General features: G+C 39.7%; 1 protein-coding gene and 1 pseudogene across 2 annotated transcripts in view; both read right to left on the reverse strand.

Moving 5' to 3' along the window:
- Positions 1 to 22682, reverse strand: part of cacna2d2a (calcium channel, voltage-dependent, alpha 2/delta subunit 2a) — a 320181-nt gene that overhangs the window by 119344 nt on the left and 178155 nt on the right. For both annotated transcript variants that reach the window (XM_067460456.1, XM_067460455.1), the window contains exon 5: positions 3313 to 3357. In XM_067460456.1, the coding sequence (XP_067316557.1) occupies positions 3313 to 3357 (45 nt within the window). The remainder of the gene's footprint in view (positions 1 to 3312; positions 3358 to 22682) is intronic.
- Positions 9265 to 9380, reverse strand: LOC137094674 (5S ribosomal RNA; annotated as a pseudogene).

Genomic DNA, 22682 nt, shown 5'->3' on the forward strand with positions numbered 1-22682 from the left:
CTTCTAAAATAGCACAATGTGCTCTAATTGGTCAGCTGAAGCAGTGTGTTGTGATTGGTCAAGCGCTTTGAGCGTGTTTGGGAAATGCCCCTCCCCTTACCAGAACTGCCAGTTTCAACACACTACTAACTAACTCAACCAGCCCGACATCTTTTTGGGGGTGGGAATTATTTAAATGAGTAATTTTGTGACGTGTTCATTCCAGAAGAAAACACTTTTTGTGCTTCATAACGTTGCAAGCCTCTTTAATGCTCAAACAGCAACATAACACACTAAAGAAAATTGTTGACACACTGTAAATCGAATAAGTTAGACTTACTTTAAAAAAAAGCATGCAAACCGATTGACTTAAAAGACTAAGTAATGTGAAATAGGAACAGTTAGTTGTGCTAACAAATGCTTAGTTAGCATAGTTCACTTACACAAGCCACTAAAAGAGTACTTGATCATTTACTTTCTTACTTCATATAGATACCATTATTATTACCAATGTTGTGTTTTAACTATAGTTATTTATTTAGTCAGAAGCTAGGTCAACTTTTAAAAGCATCCTATTTATTACTTATCTTCCTTTGAAACCAAATAATTTTTGTTGCATCACTCCATCAATAGGGAAATACTTACAATAATATGAATGAACCAACCAAAAGTGAACACTGATCACCATAATGGTGAGTTGTTGTTTTTCTTTGCTTATCAAAATGACAAAACCTCAAACCAATGAATTAATCTTAATGTGGTTTTTCTGAGTAACAAGGTTTAGTATATGTGAATAGTAGTTTTAAATTAAGCTAAGACATTAAGTAAAGTTAACGAAAAGGTGTTAGTTATATAATCACTGTTGGATTTTACAGTGCAACATTAAAGGGACAGTTAACCCAAAAATGAAAATGTTGTCATCGTTTACTAAACCCAGTATGAGTTTCTTTCTTCTTCTGAACACAAAGAAGATATTTTGAAGAATGTTGGTAAACAGACCAACAAGTGATGGACCCAGTTGACTTCCATAATATTTTTTTCCATGTTTTAACACAAGAAACACAAGACACAAAACACCTACACCGTGTGTCAATCTGCATTCACTATCATTTCTCTCCTCTCCTCTCCTCTCCTCTCCTCTCCTCTCCTCTCCTCTCCTCTCCTCTCCTCTCCTCTCCTCTCCTCTCCTCTCCTCTCCTCTCCTCTCCTCTCCTCTCCTCTCCTCTCCTCTCCTCTCCTCTCCTCTCCTCTCCTCTCCTCTCCTCTCCTCTCCTCTCCTCTCCAGCATGTACATGACATTTATGAACCTGTAACTCTTCTGTTCTTCGTACATTATAGGATTTGGCAACCGGCAGATGTTGGTGTTAGAATGTAAATAACGTGGCGACATAATCCATTAAAGATTATGCCATTGAACCATCTGTATGATGATTATGTACTATGAATTTTTAGTTTTGATTACTTTAAGATATCGGTTTACCATCTAGATTTTTAAAAATAGTAGTGTAACAATGGCGCACCACTGGACCGTGGAATGTAGATTTAAGAGATTTTTAGCCAAGGATGTAGTTATTTAGACCTCAAATATGCAACTTATATATAAACATTACGCATATTTGACAATTGAATTAGATGCGAGCTCCAGGCCGTCAGCAGCCATTCAGAGCTCATGTAAATCTCAGACAATCTTTCGGGAAGATAAAACATAAGGTATAATATCAAACGTGGAATCTTTGGTCTTATTAATCTATTACTTGTTTCAGAGCAAATCGATTTGGATGGAGGGGAAAAATTTAGTTTCATAACTTTAAATGTATCCTAAATTCTGTCCTAGAGCAGCTTTTGTATGTTTGACTGGATGTTTGCTTGTGTTTATTTCATTATGTCTTTTATATTGGCTATTGTTGATCATTTAAATATTGTCGCTCAATAAATATTATTTTATATATGCTGTATTTGGTATTGAGAAAGGGTCCGTTAGTGATTGTGATTTGGACTTCAGTGACAGTCACATTATTACACCATCAGATAACAGCAGAGATGTCTTTATGAGTGACTGGCTGTAAACAAGGAAGTTGGGAAATCTTTTAAAAGGGCAAAGATATCGCTTTCCTTAGCGGATATTTAAACTGATTTTTTTACTATTTACTATTATGGACACCGACCTGAAGAATGAATGCTATATCAGATACAGGTAATACACTCGTTTAGTCGATCTCTCTCTCATAATACTCTATATAACACAGTAATTTTCAATGAAGCGACTCAGCGTTCCTTCGCTGTAATTAGAAGAGCCAACCTTCTTCCATTGCTCCGTGGTCCAGTTCTGATGCTGACATGCCACTTTTGGTGCTATCGGCGGGGTCAGGGGTCAGCATGGGCATCCTGACTGGTCCATTCGCAACAAACTGAGCTGCTCTGTGTATTCTGACAGCTTTCTATCAGAACCAGCATTAACTTCTGGAGCAGTTTGAGCTCCAGTAGCTCGTCTGTTGGATCGGACCCCACGGGCCAGCCTTCGCTCCCCACGTGCATCATTGAGCCTTGGCCGCCCATGACCCTGTGGCCGGTTCTCCACTGTTCCTTCCTTGGAGCACTTTTGATAGATACTGACCACTGCAGACCAGGAACAGCCCACAAGAGCTGCAGTTTTGGAGAATTCAACATTCTATAAACCTCAAAAGATTTGAAAATATTTTCTAAAGTTGCTATATTTGTATTAATATAGTAGCTGTCCAAACACTGATAAGTATTTTTGGAGACATGCAGGTGTGTGTCTGCAGTTGAGCGTATAAAGGAATCAAGCTCTGCGCACTTTCTGACCCTGCGTTTCTCGGGCCGGTAGGGAGCGAGGTCGGGGTCATGAGGGTCTCAGGTGGGTTGCCGTCCCCTTGGCCCATTTAACGATGAGCGATGTCCTCCAATTAGAGACGTTGACAGCCCCTAAAGTGCTGAATCATTAATCACACGCCTGCCGCGCTACTACCGCACAAAATCGCTCTCTGATTTATGACTTCTTGGGCTTTATACTTTTCCTTCTCTCTCTCTTATTGTACCTCCATTCCTCCTCTATTCATCCGGCCTGATATTACAGTGTGAAATCAATCATCGAGCTGAAGAGAGTTACTGTGACCTTTCACTTATACAATAAAAAGGTTGTTACTGAGTATATGGATACATAAAAACACGGTGACATGAATATTTGTGTCCCAGAGAAGAATTTAGTTGCTCTATTATAACTCAGGAGACCCAACCCTGACTCAGACACACAAACAAAAATGAACAGTTTTCATTTGAAACAGCACAAAAGAAATAAAAATATCTGTCACTTACAACATCCGAGTCGGCTTTGGAGTCATAGTACTGGATGTCGTTTTCCTAAAATAAAACAAAACAGAAATATTAATCACATAAATATTTTTCTTTTGGTCAAAATGACTGCTTTGAGGACCATTAAATAGCCTTCCAGTCTTGTCATTTCACATGCTTTCTCTATTGTGTTTTTTTTGTGAGACGCAAACAAAACATGATCCTTATCAGCTCATTATTTCCTAAGAAAATGAAGCAATAATGAAATTACAGCCCTGTCCTGAGGGCGCTGCCATGAGACCGTAATTGTCATTTGTTTTGAAGCTTTCTATTGTGGTTTTGTATTTGCTGTCGCATGCATGTCTTTTTTTGTTTGCTGAATTAGGGATTTGCTGTTGGCATCTACTCACAAAGCATAAGGACAGTGCCTTTAATTAAATAAATAACTCAGTGAATCTTGACAGATGAAAAATAACTATGAAACGTACTTCACCTGGCATTAGTTTTGACCAAATGATCACAAGAATGACACATTATTTTATCAAAATGATGACATCACTCACTCACTCACTCACTCACTCACTCACTCACTCACTCACTCACTCACACACACTCACTCACTCACTCACTCACTCACTCACTCACTCACTCACTCACTCACTCACTCACTCACTCACTCACTCACTCACATAATCGATTACTCACTCACTCACATAATCGATCACTCACTCACTCACATAATTGATCACCCACTCACTCACTCACTCACTCACTCACTCACTCACTCACTCACTCACTCACTCACTCACTCACATAATCGATCACTAAACTCACATAATCGATCACTCACTCACTCACTCACTCACTCACTCACTCACTCACTCACTCACTCACTCACTCACTCACTCACTCACTCACTCACACACTCCCTCACACACTCACTCACTCACATAATCGATCACTAAACTCACATAATCGATCACTCACTCACTCACTCACTCACTCACTCACTCACTCACTCACTCACTCACTCACTCACTCACTCAATCGATCACTCACATAATCGATCACTCACTCACATAATTGATCGCTCACTCACTCACTCACTCACTCACATAATCGATCACTCACTCACTCGCTCACTCACTCACTCAATCGATCACTCACTCCCTCACATAATCGATCACTCACTCACTCACACACACACACACACATGATCACAAGAATGACAGTATTTTATCAAAATGATGACATCACTCACTCACACACTCACCCACACACACACTCACTCACTCACATAATTGATCGCTCACTCACTCACTCACTCACTCACTCACATAATCGATCACTCACTCACTCGCTCACTCACTCACTCAATCGATCACTCACTCCCTCACATAATCGATCACTCACTCACTCTCACACACACACACATGATCACAAGAATGACAGTATTTTATCAAAATGATGACATCACTCACTCACTCACTCACTCCCTCACTCACTCACTCACTCACTCACTCACTCACATAATCGATCACTCACTCACTCACTCACTCACATAATTGATCACTCACTCACTCACTCACTCACTCACTCACTCACTCACTCACTCACATAATCGATCACTCACTCACTCACTCACTCACTCACTCACTCACTCACTCACTCACTCACTCACACTCATAATCGATCACTCACTCACTCACTCACTCACTCACTCACTCACTCACATAATCGATCACTCACTCACTCACTCATTCACTCACTCACTCACTCGATCACTCACTCACTCACATAATTGATCACTCACTCACTCACTCACTCACTCACTCACTCACTCACTCACTCACTCACCCACTCACATAATCGATCACTCACTCACATAATCAATCGATCACTCACTCACTCACTCACTCACTCACACACACACACACACACACACACACACACACACACACACACACACACACACACACACACACACACACACACACACACACACACACACACACACACACACACACACACACACACACACACACACACACACACACACACACACACACACACACACACACACACACAGCCCCTGCCCCTGCCCCTGCCCCTGCCCCTGCCCCTGCCCCTGCCCCTGCCCCTGCCCCTAAACCTACCCATCACAGGAAACATTCTGTCATTTTTACATTTTCAAAAGTTCAAAAACAAGATGCTTTTCTCATGGATTGTTCCTCAAGGATAAGGATATTGCCATGTTCGTGGAGACATTTTGTCCCCATAACGTAGGGTTTACCAGGCCACAACACACACACACACACACACACACACACACACACAATCATCATCATCATGACTGATATTGGAAACGAAACACTATTAAGTGTTGTGCTTGAAATTCTTCCAAAATATGAGAAACATCCATGACGGAACAAGCTGAAATAGACCAAAGGATGTTCCCTAGAAACAACCCGGACATAATTGACATATTTTAGAGTACAAAACCATCCAAATGTAGAGTAAATGCGAGTGTGGGGCTGTGATCTGAATGGATAAGCATCAGCGTGCCGTTGTGTCTCTCAGTATATGACTGATGGTTGCGTAGGACTGTTCCACTGCTTAAGATGCCAGCGCTCACACACTGCGAGCCCCTGCGGTCTGATGTCTCACGGGGTCTGTTTCTGATCTCCTCCCTCTCTCCTCTCGTTCACACAGGGGACGCGATATCAAGGGTAAAACTGGAGGGATTTCACTGCGTTCCTCTTATTTTATATGCTTGGAATACACAAAATAATCTGCATGATAATGTGCATGTTATATATCTTACATAATTATTAGAATATGAGCATTGATTTTTATCATCAACTACAGTAAAGTTGATTTAAACAATACAATTTAAAATTCTCAGAAATTGGTCAAAAAGCTTATAACTCCATTTTGAGCTTGATTTTGGTCAAATGTTATATATATACCGGTACAAGTATGTCACACTTGCATGTGTCTGACCGTATAGTCTAACATATTGGATAATGCACACAGTATACCACATACTGCATATTATTTTTTAATAAGTGAAAAAAGTATGCATGCTAAATGTGTCAAGTAGTATCAAGTATCCAAACAATAACTGCTTGTTGAATAGTTTAGTGACTGCAGTTATTGTCCCAGAAATAAATATGGTCATTTTACATGAATTACATTAATATTCTTTACATTAATTATAGCTTAATGTCTTCTGATTTATAAATGTGTGTTTGGGATAGGTATTTAAATGGTAAGACTTTTGATTTTGTAATCAGGCTATCAAAGATGATATACAAATTTCTATTTCGATTTATTGGCCAGTATATCAATTATATATAGTTTTCAAATATAAAGAATTATCGGTTATCGGCCAACATTTTCATATCAGTGCATTGCTACTGGAGATTTAGTTTTCAAGGTATTCAATGCATAAAGACAAATATGACTAGTATGTTAGTATGCTATTCCAAAATAGCATCTCTCTCTCTCTCTCTCTCTCTCTCTCTCTCTCTCTCTCTCTCTCTCTCTCTCTCTCTCTCTCTCTCTCTCTCTCTCGTTCTCTACCCATGCCAGTTCTATTCCCGTCTCTCTCTACAGTGCCAATCCAAACAAACCCGACGCCAACACCACAGTGACAACAACAGCCTCTGAGCTGCTCACAAGGCAGCGGTCAAAAACGCTGACAAATCTACACAACCCTGCCACTCACACAAGCATGTCGGCACATACACACACACACACACACACACTCTCACAGCAGTGTTCTCCCAGGACACTGTTGGGAGTGGGAGATCAACAGATAGAGACAGAAATAGAGTGAGAGAAAGTTCCCTTCCTTAAAATCAGAAAGCCAGTCAATCGTGAGAGATGACCTCCAGTCTCCAGCCCTCTCAGACTCGCTCTTCTGGGCCCTCTGGGTCTAAAAGCGCAGTCTAAAGCTTCCTTCCCCAAGAATACCCTCAAAATTAGCGCGTTAAGGCATGCAATAATTTTTTTTTTCAGTTTAACACGTAAAAAATATTTAACGTAATTAAGGCAGGATCCTTTTGGCTAGAGTTACATTATATGATCACGCTCTTATTCGTGCGAATGCTTTAAAACCATTCAAACATAAGACAAAAGAGAACGCACTGACTGTGAATGTCCTGACTATGACACACACACACACACACACACACACACACACACACACACACACACACACACACACACACACACACACACACACACACAAAGACAGAAGAGAATGCACTGACTGTGAATGTCCTGACTATGACACACACCCACCCACACACACACACACACACACACACACACACACACACACAAACACACACACACACACACACACACACACACACACACACACACACACACACACACACACACACACACACACACACACACACACACACACACACACACACACACACACACACACACAAAGACAGAAGAGAACGCGCTGTCTGTGAATGTCCTGACTATGACACACACACACACACACACACACACACAAAGACAGAAGAGAACGCGCTGTCTGTGAATGTCCTGACTGTGACACACACACACACACACACACACACACACACACACAAAGACAGAAGAGAACGCGCTGTCTGTGAATGTCCTGACTATGACACACACACACACACACACGCAGAAAGACAGAACAGAACGCACTGTCTGCAAATGTCCTGACTGTGACACACACACACACACACACACACACACACACACACACACACACACACACACACACACACAGACGCGCACCAGTATCGCATTCTCTTTCACACTTGAGCGAACAATAAAACACAGAATTTTGCCAAAATGCCATTTTGTCTCATATCCTCATAAGAGCATCTTAAACAAGTTCAGTTACGCTTAAATGAACTTCAGAGTTGTGAGGAAATGAGATGCGCGTGACAGCGTCAGATCCGCATCATCTTCTTAAAGTGACAGCAGCCTAATAAACCAAAGAAGTCAGTGCCGACAAACACAGGAACTGCTAACCACACACTGAATTAGATCCAGACTGGAGAAAGTCTAGCAAAAATATTTTATTTAATAAACTGCATAACTGCATGACCGGCCAAAAAATCTGCATGAAAATAAGACGAGGAAAAAGTGAATACAAATACAAAACAGTATACTGAATGTACGCTGACAATGTCTATAACAACACGACGTTGAATGCATTATTTGAGCATGTTAATAAGCCACACAGTTTGTGGGATGACCCTCAAGCGGTGCAAAGGTCAGTCGCTCTCTGAGGGGTTTAAAGGAGGGATAAAGACGACAGAGAAAGAGAAGGATGAGGAGAGAGAGAAGAAGACAGAGAGGGATGGAAAAATAAGAGCTGAAGCGACCGATGGAGGAGAGAGGAGAGGATGGACGGCTGTGGACTATAAATAGAAGTTCTCAGCAAAGACAATCCCTCTGGCGCAGTGTGGGCGTCTCTAGTGAGCCAGTGGGCTGCAGTGTGTGTGTGTGTGTGTGTGTGGGTGTGGACTGTAAACATGTGAACTGTGATCTTACAGTTGTGTAGCAGATCAGCACAAGACGCCCACTCTCACACACCTGTACTAACACACTAACCTCACGTTCAAGCACCAAACACTAATAACAGAGCAGAGACCTGGATGATGCGACGGCAGCCATATTGCGCCAGAACGTTCACCACACACCAGCTGATTGGTGGAGAGGAGACAGAGTGATTAGGCCAATCAGGAGAGGGGGATTATTAGGAGGCCATGAAGGACAGGGGCCAATGGGCAAATTTATCGAAGGACATCCTGGGATTTTTAATGACCACAGAGAGTCAGGACCTCGGTTTAACGTCTCATCCGAAAGACGGTGCTCTTTGTCAGTACAGTGTCCCCATCACTATACTGGGGCATTAGGACCCACACACACCACATGGTGAGCGCCCCCTGCTGGCCTCACTAACACCTCCACCAGCAGCTCCTGGTTTTCCCAGTTGGTCTCCCATCCAGGTACTGACCAGGCTCAGCCCTGCTTAGCTTCAGTGGGAAACCAGTCTTGGGCTACAGGGTGATATGGCTGCTGGTTTTTTTTACAGGTGTTTTACCTGTATTTTGAATTAAACATTGCATTAGTTTGTGTTTTAAGGGTTAACGGGTAATTTTAATTTCCCTAAAAATTCTGGATAATTTACTGGCAGAAAATTACCAGAATATTTTCCGTTTTTATTTTTTACAGTGCAGTAAAAGGCTCTCATACTACGATCAAAACAAGGGTTAGCCATTGGCACACTTTTGACATCGCTCAACTGTACCCTGTGTGATAAACATGATATCCATTCATATAATATCTTTGTATCATGGAGTTACCATCATATTTCACACCCTAAATATAAAGAAAAAATATGAATTGAATTGGACTGATATTATTTTAATGACAATTACACTGTTTGGAAAATGTTTTTAAAAGATGTGCTATAATGAATGTGTTTTATACTCAATACAAAACATGAAGCTTTACTTTTAAACTACTGGCCGGTGTGATCGTCTTTTTAAAGAAAATTATTAAATTGTATTTTATTAATTATATTCTATAACATGACTGATTGTTAGGCTGCATTAACTAGGTCAGCCGGAACCCGGAACACTTCCCATAACACCTGATGTACTCGTTACATCATAAAAAGAGTGGCATCTACGCTAATGTTAGTCTCTCTGTTTATCCCGAGGTTTATCCCGGATCTGGGCCCTGTCCGGATCGGATGGTGGACCTGCCTGGACATGACCAGCTCATCCTGGAGTGTCTGCTGAGCCGTGTCAAATGGTGTCTCCTCCGAATTTGCCTCACCGGCACGACATGCTCAAAACCCGTCTCCGGCGCAATAACTCCGATCTTTTATGCATTCATACTCTTGTGTAATCGACGCCCCATCCTAAATAAATCGTTGGTCATGTCTAGGCCCCATCCTAAATAAATCGTTGGTCATGTCTAGGCTTTCCTGTAGCTCAACCAGTAGAGCACGGCGCTAGCAACGCCAAGGTCATGGGTTCAATTCCCAGGGAAAGCAAGAACTGACAATAATGTAAAATGTGTACCTTGAATGCAATGTAAGTCGCTTTGGATAAAAGCGTCTGCCAAATGCATAAATGTAAATGTAAATCTGTCTCTTCCGTGATACCCTGAAATTTTGAATATTCCAATCTAATATGATTTCTGACCTGTAAGGTTGCCAGAATAATAATCATACACGGTGTGTTAATAGGCCAGAGGAGAACTGGCACCCCGACTGAGTCTGGTTTCTCCCAAGGTTTATTTTTCTCCATCATGCCCTGATGGAGTTTTGGTTCCTTGCCACTGTCGCCTTTGGCTTGGCTTGCTCAGTTGGGGACACTAAAACTATGATTAAAGTTATTCAACTAATTATACAAATAAAATTTATGAATTGGGTTTGATTTAATTCTATAAACTATAATACTGATCTGCCAACATTGTCGCTATATGATAAATTAAAATAAGCTGATAACGTCACTGTTTTCTCCAGTACAACTGTACAGCCAAATCTAATTTTGTTGCAGTATTATCCTGTTTGACACTGTGAAGCTGCTTTGACACAATCGTGATTGTAAAAGCGCTATATAAATAAAGTTGATTGATTGAACATAATCAAGGTTTTTGCTAACCAGCCGCCGTGGCTATTCCAGAGTTACTAGCCACTCAGTATTTTCACTGGCCACAATTTTGATACCATTGGGGAAAAGTGGCAAAAATTATTTTTTAAAATGATCTCATCATTTGTCAGCAGGAATATTAGGCTGCTGTCACTTTAAGAGCTGACACACAGATCCATTATACTGTTACACATGTGTTTTCTTTCTCAACTGTTCACATTCACATAAAACAGAGCTGACTGTGTTTACGTGAATACTCGCCCAGACCGGCATTTTGACATTACTTTGTGTGTGTTTGACTGTTTAAGCGCAATAAGTAGTGGAATCAAACTTAAGTTGGCTTTATGTGCTTTTTTATCTTTATTCAGGCCCATTCCAGAGCGCGCACGAAAACGAGGCGGGATTTATCGCACAAGCCAATCCAAAAATAAACAATTATAGAGCGATGGAGCCATCTCACATGACTTTCACCCATTCATTCTCAATTATCCGCACTAAACCCAGCACACACTTTGGAGGTTCTGTTAAAAGTCAATGGGCTCAGGGGAGGCAAGAAAGGCGCGGCGCCCTGTTATAACTTCACCCGCAGGTGTCGCTTTTACTTTATAAAAACAAGTGACAGTTACACTTTTTAATGTCACATTTTGTTTTACTTTTGTGATATTGTTTATTTTCTCATCATATTTTATTTATTTTTTTGAGGAGGCACTGCCTCTCTCTTCTCCCTTGGCTCCTCGAAAAAAACTCCCCAGATAGAAACTTATTTGCTATAATGTATTTTTATCAAGCGTCACCTCACCCAGCTTCTCTTGAAGCCAATACGGAAGTGACTTAAACTGTAATTCCTCGACTGGCCACTAGAGACCGGCTCCAGAAGGAGCAGAATCTCATTGAGCTCATGTTAAAATGTCCAACTTCACAGGAGAATGAAACATGTTTACAGCCTGATACAAATTGTGGTTTTGGTCTATACGGTTAATGTTGCCCTTCATGACAGCTTTGAGGAGGGTGAATCTTTTTATAACTCATTTGCTTACATTATATAAACCCTTAAAGTTCTGCAAAATTAAGAGCGTGGCCATTGTGAGTGACAGGTGGATAGCTGTTTGTCTGCTGTCTGTTAATTATAGCGAACCTAAGCTCCGCCCACATCCCGCCTCTTTGCCCATTTTCTGTTATCTGGGCATGACCACACTGGCAAGATGTCAGCTAGCTCGTATCTACTTTACGCTTCAATATTCAATACACTTTTTATATTAAAGCTACTTAATGTAGGCTATATAATGAGCGAGTACATCATGTATCCATTTTCCAAAGTGTGTGTTTGTTTTATCCTGAATCACTGCAGTGTTGACATTGGGGTCGCCCCGCCGCGGAGGAGCACAGTCCCTGCCAGACTCGTCATAAACAGAGAGAAGCAGCTTCAGCTACAATGTTGTTCATTTATTAACCGCTAAAGTGCCAAAAGTCACAATGCTGCTTTAAACTATAATACAGACCTGAGATAAACAGACCATGGCATTTATTATCAGTGTTGGGAGTAACGCGTTACAAAAGTAATACATTACAGTAACTTCTTACTTTTTGCAGTAACGCAGTAGTATAAGGCTTTACTGATGAATTTTCAGTAATATTTTACTTGTTATAATTTATTTCCTGTTTGTGGTCAGTCAATAGCCGCGAGTGGTGTCCAGGTTAGTAACTAAAGACTAATGATAGCTTCTGACTTCTGACGGCTAAAGAAGGCTTAAAGGCCAAAAATAATCGTTTCAAAGAATAGCAAAACGGCGTCGAAGAACGGATAAGGGCTATATTTTTGGAGGTCCCCCTCAATATTCGCACCAGAAATCGATTCCATCCTGAATGCTAAATTAGATCAAATTTCCAAACATAAGTGAAAAAACGAGTCAGCAGAATGTGAATGAGGATTCTCTCATATATGTGCATACAGTGTGTTTTCCCGGGATACTCGAGTCCCTCAGGCTCCAGGGCCCATCTGTTAGGACCGGTCTGTTTCTCATCTCAACTCTGGTTCAACTCACTCCATCCTGATAGAGGCTGATGCCACAATACTCAATATAATATTGAACCGTTCGGTACGGCATTCATGGTATGCGCTGGTGAATTGCGTTTTTTCTGGTTTTGGATTTAATTAATTATTTCCATTTCTCTCAGTTTATTTCGGCTCTTTTTGAGTGTGCCTGTGAGTCTACGCGCTGATTTGAGCAAATATCTAATCATATGCACCAAAGTTAAGGGGTGTTGGTCACGTTTTAAAGCCTGGCCGGTTAAACATTTCATTTGCGTGCTATGCACTGTTTTGCATTGAGAGTGCGCACTTAACGTCTGTCAAACACACGTAAGGGATAATGTCCACCCAGCCGGTTGTTATCGCAGAATAAACCCCTTCAGAGTGATCAGGACCCCGAGGCGAAGCGGAGCGTCACTCTGAAGGGGTTTATTCTGCGATAACAACCGGCTGGGTGGACATTATCCCGCTTATTACACGGCTACTAGTCTCAAATAAATTAGACACAAAATATTGTCTTGAGATTAAATATTGTATTAGCTCTTACGCAAAGCTTCCGCGAAGAAAAACAGTTCCGTACTGCTTTAAGCCTTTATCTATTGCTGCTAAATGTTAAAATGAATGCTGAAAGGGTTAGTTCACCCAAAAATGAAACCAAGCCTATGATTTACTCTCCCTCAAGTCATTATAGGTGTTTATGACATTCTTCTGTCAGACAAATACAATCTGAGTTATATTTAAAAAGTCCAGGCTAACGTTAATCCCAGCAGTAGTTGGAGCTGTTTTTGAAGTCCATAAAAAATGCAGCTGTCCGTCAAATAACGCGCTCCACACGACTCCGATGGGTTAATAGAGCCTTCTGATTCCAATCGATGCGTTTGTGTAAGAAAAATATCCATATTTAAAACTTTATAAAGGAAACCCGCCTTGAAGTCTTTCATTGTAACCCACGGCTGTTTAAGCCACAAGATGGCGCCAGCGTTAAGCACAGAAGTAGAACCGGTCAAGATAACTCGCAGTACCCGGATGAGCGGGTGTTATCTGGAAATAACATACCGCTGGAATGCGCGATTGACCAATCAGAATCAAGTATTTCACAGAGCCGTGTAATAAACAAGGTTAACATATAAACACAGTCGGTTATGTCTAAAGTCAAAGTAAAAACGCGCGCGTCTATATATGAGATGTGAGCAGTTCTTCAATTGACAGCAGCAGACTAGTCCTTAAAGGGACAGTTCACCTCTAAAATGATGTTAATAAAAAACACACCTTTTATACAGTAGCTTTTAATCAATGTTGTATATTGAAGGATATGTAGTTTTAATTTTAGCCTACATTTATTCATTCAAATTCATACTTAAATGGCTTCTGCACATCTCTGAGGTGCCACTGTAAATCTTTATATATATGTATTTTATATTATACAATACACTGGGAATGTGTACAAGTGTTTTTAAGTAAAATTTCAAGTTTAAGTAAGGGTTTTCAAGTCTTTTAAGTAAAAGAAAGAAAGAGTATTGCAATAAAAACATTTTCTCCTTAACTTTTTCTGTTCCTGTTGCCTAAGAATAGAAAACTAAAAAAAACGAACCGAACCGAAAAATCGTGTTTAAAAACCGAGGTATATATTTACAGTGTGTTCTGGCATCTACACGCCAAACACAGAAACAAACTATCATTTACAGTATTAAATTAAAGACTGCATGAGTGGATGATCCTAATGTGTTAAGGCCTAAAAAAAGCCTGCATTTTACTCATGATGGCACACAATGAAATTGAGTCAAAATGTTCAAGAATTGTGTTGGATTAACTCATTTGAATTAACTCAACACATTTTCAGTGTGTGCGCTTGTCCTGCCAAAGTGTTTGGCTGCGTGTAAGTCTAAAATGAAGCAGAATGACAACAGTCAATAAAACAATTATCAAATCTCAACACTGTCTCCGTTCGTTCAGCGCTCCTCAGTCAGGCTACTGGCGGTCAGCTTCTCTGCTGTTGCTATAGAAACAGCCATCTTTGTTCTACAGCCATAATAACGCTGATTTGTCCTTTCAGGAAGCACTCGCTCTTATTTCACCTTCTTGTCATTTGACTCGCTGCCTGAATCGACAGGCGGGTCATACAGATGTAAAAATTCGCACTCATTCGCCCTCTTGTTGTTCCTGTCAGAAACATAACGTGCTTTTGTTAAAGGTGACGAGCTGAAGAATACCTTGGCCCAATATTTGGAAATGAGACATTATAAGAAATAGCAGCTCAGACAGAAGAAAGAAAATCATTCAGGTTTGAAAACACAATGACAGAATTTACTTTCATAAACGGGTTCAAGTTATGTTTTCTACCAGCAGGGGGAGATGTGTTAAGACACTTGTACTGTTCACAATAGTATATTATAATACTAATTCTCCTTACTGCATTTGCTCAAATGTTTATTATTTGTAGTAAAACTCATCCCGTGACGATCTTTTTCTCAGGAAGTGTCATTATTTTATCAGACCAGGGTTATTATCATCAACTAGAACTATTAAAACATTTCTGTTCATTAAAATAACGCTGAAATAAAATATAAATAGTTCAATTAGAAATGTTGCCTTGCCATTAAACAAAACAAAAAAAGTTTAAGCTTATTAACTGGACATAAATAAAAACTAAACCTGAAATAAAAATGAATAAAACCAAAATAGCAATATATATATAAACTAAATAAAATGAGAAAAAGCACCACATTCAAATAAATTTAACATGAAAACTAAAAAAATATGTAAACAAAAGCTCCTTCAAAATTAGTGCTGTCACGAACGATTATTTTGGTACTCGAGTAATAGGTCAATTATTTTGATGATTAAATGGTTATTGGATTAATATAGGTTAATAAAACAGACCTACGACTTTAAAATGACTAAAAATATCTCTGCAGGCCCCAAAAGTGTGTGGGCCCTTAGAATCGTCCTAACTTTAGCGGCGCCGCTGCCTGCTTCTACTTAATGTAGAGTACACTAGTTCTCCGTTGCAAACGTTACACGCAAATGATTTGGCACCTGCAACAACCCACAAATTACAAGCTGCTATATTTATCAATTAATACCTACTCAGTATCAATTAATACACATCGACTCAAATGAACATCTTTTAAACGCTCTTTTGAATGTGGCTGTACTCGTTTCATCATCTCATCCACACACATTCACACGAGCCTTTCATGATGCTCTCAGACACTTTGACATTTAAATTACAAACGATCTCTGTGTTATCCATGAAGACAGCTTAGAACGGAGCCAGTATCTCCTCCAGACATGCACTAATTAGTTTATAATTACAGTACACACACACACACACACACACACACACACACACACACACACACACACACACACACACACACACACACACACACACACACACCACGATCTGATCTTTAAAGTACGCATAGCACAGTGGGCAACCCATTTATTTATGGTTCTGATGGATATTCACAGAACAACGAAATGGGTGGGATTTGAAATTGTCCATCACAAATTGACTGAATTTTGGATTGCAAAAGTTTCTTGGCGAAGCAAGAATTAATACTATTGTTGCTTCCATGTGTTCGGAAATGCATTATGAACTTTCAGTAAAACTTCAATATTAACCTCAGACTGATTGGACGGTGGAAGCCGGTTGAAAAATAAAAGGGATTTGCTATGTCATCTGAAAAGGAAAGTAATTTCAGAGGCGGAGCAAGTTACATTTATGAAATATTACAAAGAAAAATCTACTAAATCTTAAAATAAATCAAAATCCAAAACATAAAGACTTGACTTGAGACAAAACTTACCAACAAGCGTGTTACACGTAGCCTGACAAGCCAGAGCCACATCAAGATGTTTGGTCTGGAAACTCACCATTGACGGCTCAATCCGAGCGGCGGATAAACGGTCGTCTTTCAAACTCCCTCTGCACGCGATAGGATAGCGCTACAACCAACCAGAGCAACGAAGGTGAAGCGGAGCTCGCTGACAGATTAAACATTCGCCGTATCCGGTCGGCTAAACTCCGAACACATCTTCCCTTTTTAAGAATGACTTCAGTGCCGTTCTTTGTTCTTTTCTCAGAGAAAAGCTTAACTCCAAGTCTTCCAGAGTCGCGGTCAAAGCTGATTCGAAAGACCGCCGTTCGCCAGTTTCTGTGTTTACTAGAAGCACGCAAACACAACTCGGCCGTCGTCATTATGGCCCCGCCCACCGACTCTATACACGATGTGATTGGCCCGACCAGAGTTAGGCGATTACAGCTCAGAAGGGTATTGAGAGTTGCTAGACGACACTCGCGGTAGATTAGATTTGCTGCCGCTAGGGTGCGTCTAGACTTCTAGGCTAGGTTACATGTTCAATATCAGACCAAAACAAACATGGGGGCTTAAATACACATGGGCTAATGATAAGACAAGGACACCTGTGAACAATGATAAACCAATAAACCAATGACATGACAACAGAACACAAGACAAGGGATCACATGACAAGACCAGGAAGTGCATGGCAGTGAACAAAGCAAACTAAGAAACATGATAAACTCAAAAACATGAACATGAAACATGAACACAAATCATCCCGTGACATTAGGGGTGTAACGATACGCGTATTCGTATTGAACCGTTCGGTACGAGGCTTTTGGTTCGGTACGCGGTAGGCTACGCATTATGTACCGAACGGTTCTTGGTCTAATTAATTAGATTTGGAAAATAAAAAAGTATGTAAAATATAATATTATGCGTTCAACAAGGAAGCCAATACCCAAAACGACGTAACAGGCAATGCCCCTGACTAAGAGAAAAAAACTAAAAACTTTGACAAAAAATATTTTTTTGACTGCTCAGTCAGGTGCTCGCTTACTCAGTACACACTGAATGCTCATTGCAAAATGGCTATTGCGTTCAACAGACCAGAAATAGAAGATCCTCCAATAACCAACAGGTCTGGTGTGTTGGTGAACTTTGGATTCTCTGTAAGCTATGATGGTGTTGGCAAGAGTGATGGATTAAAAAACAACGGTATGTCGCATTTGCTACATGATGGTACAGCAGCGGGAATAATTCATGTCATGTCAATCAACTCATGTACGCCGACAACAAGACGATAAAAAGAAGAAACAGCCACAAACTATCCCCGCAGCATTTAGACAGACTTGTCCAACTTATTCAAATGGCAAGATATTTATATCCGCGGATATGAGACCTTACGCCCGTTTCACACAAACGCCGTCTGCAGTGCGTAGCCTATGCGGTGTGTATGTTTTCTGTACCTATGTTAACGGTTACGGACTGAAAACGCAACATATGTGAAACGACAACAGGGCATGCACCGCATACGCAGCGCAAAACGCACCGCATACGCACTGCAGACAGAGTTTTAAGAAGGTGCTTAAAGTAATGGAGCCCCGTTACAATGTTCCTTCACGAGCCCATTTTATCCAGTAATTCCTGCTTTCTACTAAAAAACAAAAGCCCAAATAGAGAACCAATTGGCCAAAGCAACAGCGGTTGCTCTGACAACAGACGGCTGGACGTCAAGGGCTACACAAAGCTACCTGAATGTAACGGCACATTACATTATGAATGGGAGCTGAACAGCCACGTTCTTCAGACACACCCCCTTGAGAGTCACACAAGTGAGGATTTGGCCAAAGGGATGACAGAAGCAGTAGTGTGTGAAAAAAGTGTGGAGAGAGCTATTGTAAAGAGCTAATGTCTATTTCTGTAACTACATAGAAGAGGGATAAAGTATAGCTCCATCTTTGTTCAATGTAAAAAAATCAACAACAAAAAATCATACTTTGTTAGTTAAAAAGAAAAAAAAGGTAATTTATCTAAAACGTACCGAACCGTACCGTGACACCAGTGTGTCGTATCGAACCGAACCGTGAATTTTGTGAACCGATACACCCCTACGTGACATGTAAAGTGCATTATCATTATACAGAAATGATTATATATATATAATCTTGGTCATTGTGTGGAGTTTAAAAGGCTGTCAAACACGCACACGCACACGCACACACACACACACACACACACACACGGGCTGACAAATGATCCACAGTAGAGATCCACACTTGGTACAGAGCCAGAATTATTGGTTGAATATTACAGCGTCTGACTGTCATGAAATGCCACATTCTTGGCAGAAAAACTTGTGTTGTGTTCAAAGTTTAACATGCAGTTGTTTTTCTACATTTCCTGAATATATCAATACATCACACGCTTTATTCTGACAGACAGACTGCTCGTCTCTAGTGTCTGTGATTGTTGTGGTGGCGTTTAAAAGAGAGACAAAGTGACAGAAAGGCAGAAAAACACATGAGAGCAGAGTTTGACTTTATATCAAACTCACATTTACTCATTAAACATCTCAGTTAAGACAGACGCAGATGTGAACGCACTAAACCGCTAAGATTGAACTGTTCATCTCTTTGTAAGCCCTCTATCTTAAGCTTAATGTCATATTGCCAACAAAACTGGAAACCTGACTGGCTGAGTTTACACTTCAAGAGACGATGTGAACTGAAACCCTGTTGTAATTGTTCACATTTAAGGATCAGCATTCTCTCCTAAAAGTGATCGGGCAGACCAAACCGTAAGTCGTAGAGACTTGAAACTCTGAGGGCCGGTGGTACTCACACCCAGCCTGCTCCTACCAGACTCTCGTACATTTCATTATTACACAGTACTTACAGAAGGAAAGGGAAAATTGAGCAGAAGTACGTTGGCAGAGCCAGGCTAACTCACACCACCCACAACGTCACCAAGGCTTGCCCAGATGGGCCTGAAGGTCCATCCATCCATCTATCCATCCATCCATTCATCCATGCTTAATTTGTAGCAAGTTGCATACATAGGATATATATATATATAGATCACATATATCCTCTTAAACTCCGTGGACCCTGTACGGAAAGGACATCGTCATGTATTTACTTTCCATTTTAAATGTCTGTGGAGGAGCTCTGGGCTCATATGTGGCTCCATTTGAAAGCGTAGAGTCTCTACTTTCTGGAAATATGCATCACTTTGGCATTTGTTTTACACAAAGTAATGTATTTACACTAAATTACTCTGGTGCAATTTCCAGTGGTCCACATGCAGTGGTCTAGGTTCAAAATGTGTCATTTTACAGGAAACCCTTCAAAGTTACATAAAACACTGCTAAAAGTGATATGCATGTAAGTATATGTTGTCTAAGCTGTTATAACCCCCCCCCCCCCCAAAAAAAAAAAAAAAAATTAGGAGCTTTTAGATTTTTTTAATATAAATTAAATTTTGAAAGTGTATAACTCAGGCCCTGTGTGCTCTAGGACCCTGCAGACACTTTGGGCTGTTTCCAGCATGTATCATTAATTGAATGACACTGGGATATTGCATTTATATCACTGTATATGGTGGTGGAGGGGGGGGGGGGGGGTCATCCCTTCAGACCAATTTGAATAAATCTGGCATACGACACAGACAAACTTCTTTTTTCCACTATTCTGTAATTTAGTGGAAGCAGCCCAAACTGTCTGCAGGGTCCTAGAGCACGCAGAGCCTTACACACTTTCAAAAATTAATTTATGAAAAAAAAAAATCAAAACGCGTCTACTTTTTTGGGGGTTAATACAGCTTACACAACATATACTTATATGTTTATGACTTTTAGCAGTGTTTTATATAACTTTAAAGGGTTTCCTGTAAAATAACACCAACATTTTGAACCTAGACTGTCAATTTGGGTCGGCCAAATCCAGGCAGAAATCCCAAAAAATGGCCCTGGAGTGTAGGAGAATATATATATATATATATAATTATTTTACTTGCGTACGCTTTTGTATGAAAGGCACTATAGATTTTATCATTAAAATATTATGTATGCAATGGAACAGCATTATAATGCATGTCATCTTTGTGTCATTCTTCATTTAAACGTATTATTTAAAATCATTATCCTTTTATCTATCTCTTCGCCTTTCTCCTTCATAACCTGTTTTACTTACACCATATTTCCTTCTAATTTCTCTCCTTTTGTTGCATTTCTATTGCCCATCAGATCGTTGGACCCGCAGGCAGCACAATCGCTCCGTGAATATTCCAATCCTCTGATAAGGCCAGGGAAGGCTGTCCTGTTGCATTGTGGGTAATACGGTTGACTATTGTTTTCTGACATTCTTCCATTGAGGAGTCTGTGTCTAGCAGCAGATAAAATCATAACACGGCGTGGACACACTGCCTGATAACGGCACGATTCACTGCAACACACACGCACACGCGCACACGCACACACACACGCACACGCACACACACACACACACACACACACACACACACACACACACACACACACACACACACACACACACACATATAAACATACCCACAGTGTAATATAAACAAGTACACACACACATACACATACACACACACACACACACGAACACACACAAGCTTAAACTGATCTCTATAAGAGTGTTTTAACGAGCAAAGACAAACATCAAAAGTCAAAAGAGCCCACACACGTATCTATGATATTCTGGTCTCTAGATACGGCTCAAGTTTCCGGCTCAGGCAGAAATCATAAGTCTGATTGCTTAGAAAACGTGTCTTTCATGTAAATAGAACAATAATTAGGGTCATGGATTTGTTCATATCACTAGCCCTAAATGTGAGTCCCTGCATTAGTTAGAGTGGCAGGTACATGTGTACTCTGGTAAACTTATACCACACAATCATCATTACAATACGATTACATTTTTACAGAAATTCTATCAAATTAATGTTTGAATGTTAAAGAAATGGTCAGTCTGGCATTACAGTCAAATAACACTGACTGTTTAAAACAAAACAAACAAACAAACTAAATATATATATTTAAATTTAATATCTCAAATACTGACTGGTTTGAAAAACAAAATAACATTTCTGATGTTCAAATTGTCAAATCTTATTTTCATCAAAATCAATTCTAAAAAACATGAATTATAAAAAGTATTATGGTTATTAAATGATTAATAAACTATTATATATATTTATAAATACAATAAAAATCTTTAAAAATAAATTAGTTTAATAGTATTTATTATTACACAATAAAAAAATATTGAAAAAAATTATTGAAAAAATAAAAAGAAAGGTAATAAGTCTAAAACACAGAAGTTCTGGCAAATTTAACATTTAAACATTAGCAACGTTTCGGTCTCATGACCTTCATCACCTTACATATTTACATATTTACCTTACATATTTTACTTATAATACTTATATTTACATTTATTTATATTTATACTTAATATACTTAATATATAAGTATACTTAATATACCTTAATATACTTAATATTTATACTTATATTTACATTTATTTATATTTACATTTTATATTTACATATTTTACCTATATTACTTACATATATTACTTATATTTACCTTATATATTTACCTTACATATTTACATATTTACCTTAAGTCATATTTACATATTTACATATTAACCTTACATATATCTGCCTGATGAAGGTCATGAGACCGAAACGTTGCTAATAAAAAGTGTCTAATTTTTGCGAGTATTTATAGTGTGCGGGATTTCCTTTTGTTTGATTATTGAGATTTTTTGGATCTGGGTATCCTTCGTCCTACGCACCAATCTATTATTTACAGGTGTGCGATGGTAAAATAAGAAAAGATAGTTTTGG

This window comes from Pseudorasbora parva, chromosome 12 (assembly GCF_024679245.1).
Source record: "Pseudorasbora parva isolate DD20220531a chromosome 12, ASM2467924v1, whole genome shotgun sequence".
Classification (NCBI taxonomy): domain Eukaryota; kingdom Metazoa; phylum Chordata; class Actinopteri; order Cypriniformes; family Gobionidae; genus Pseudorasbora; species Pseudorasbora parva.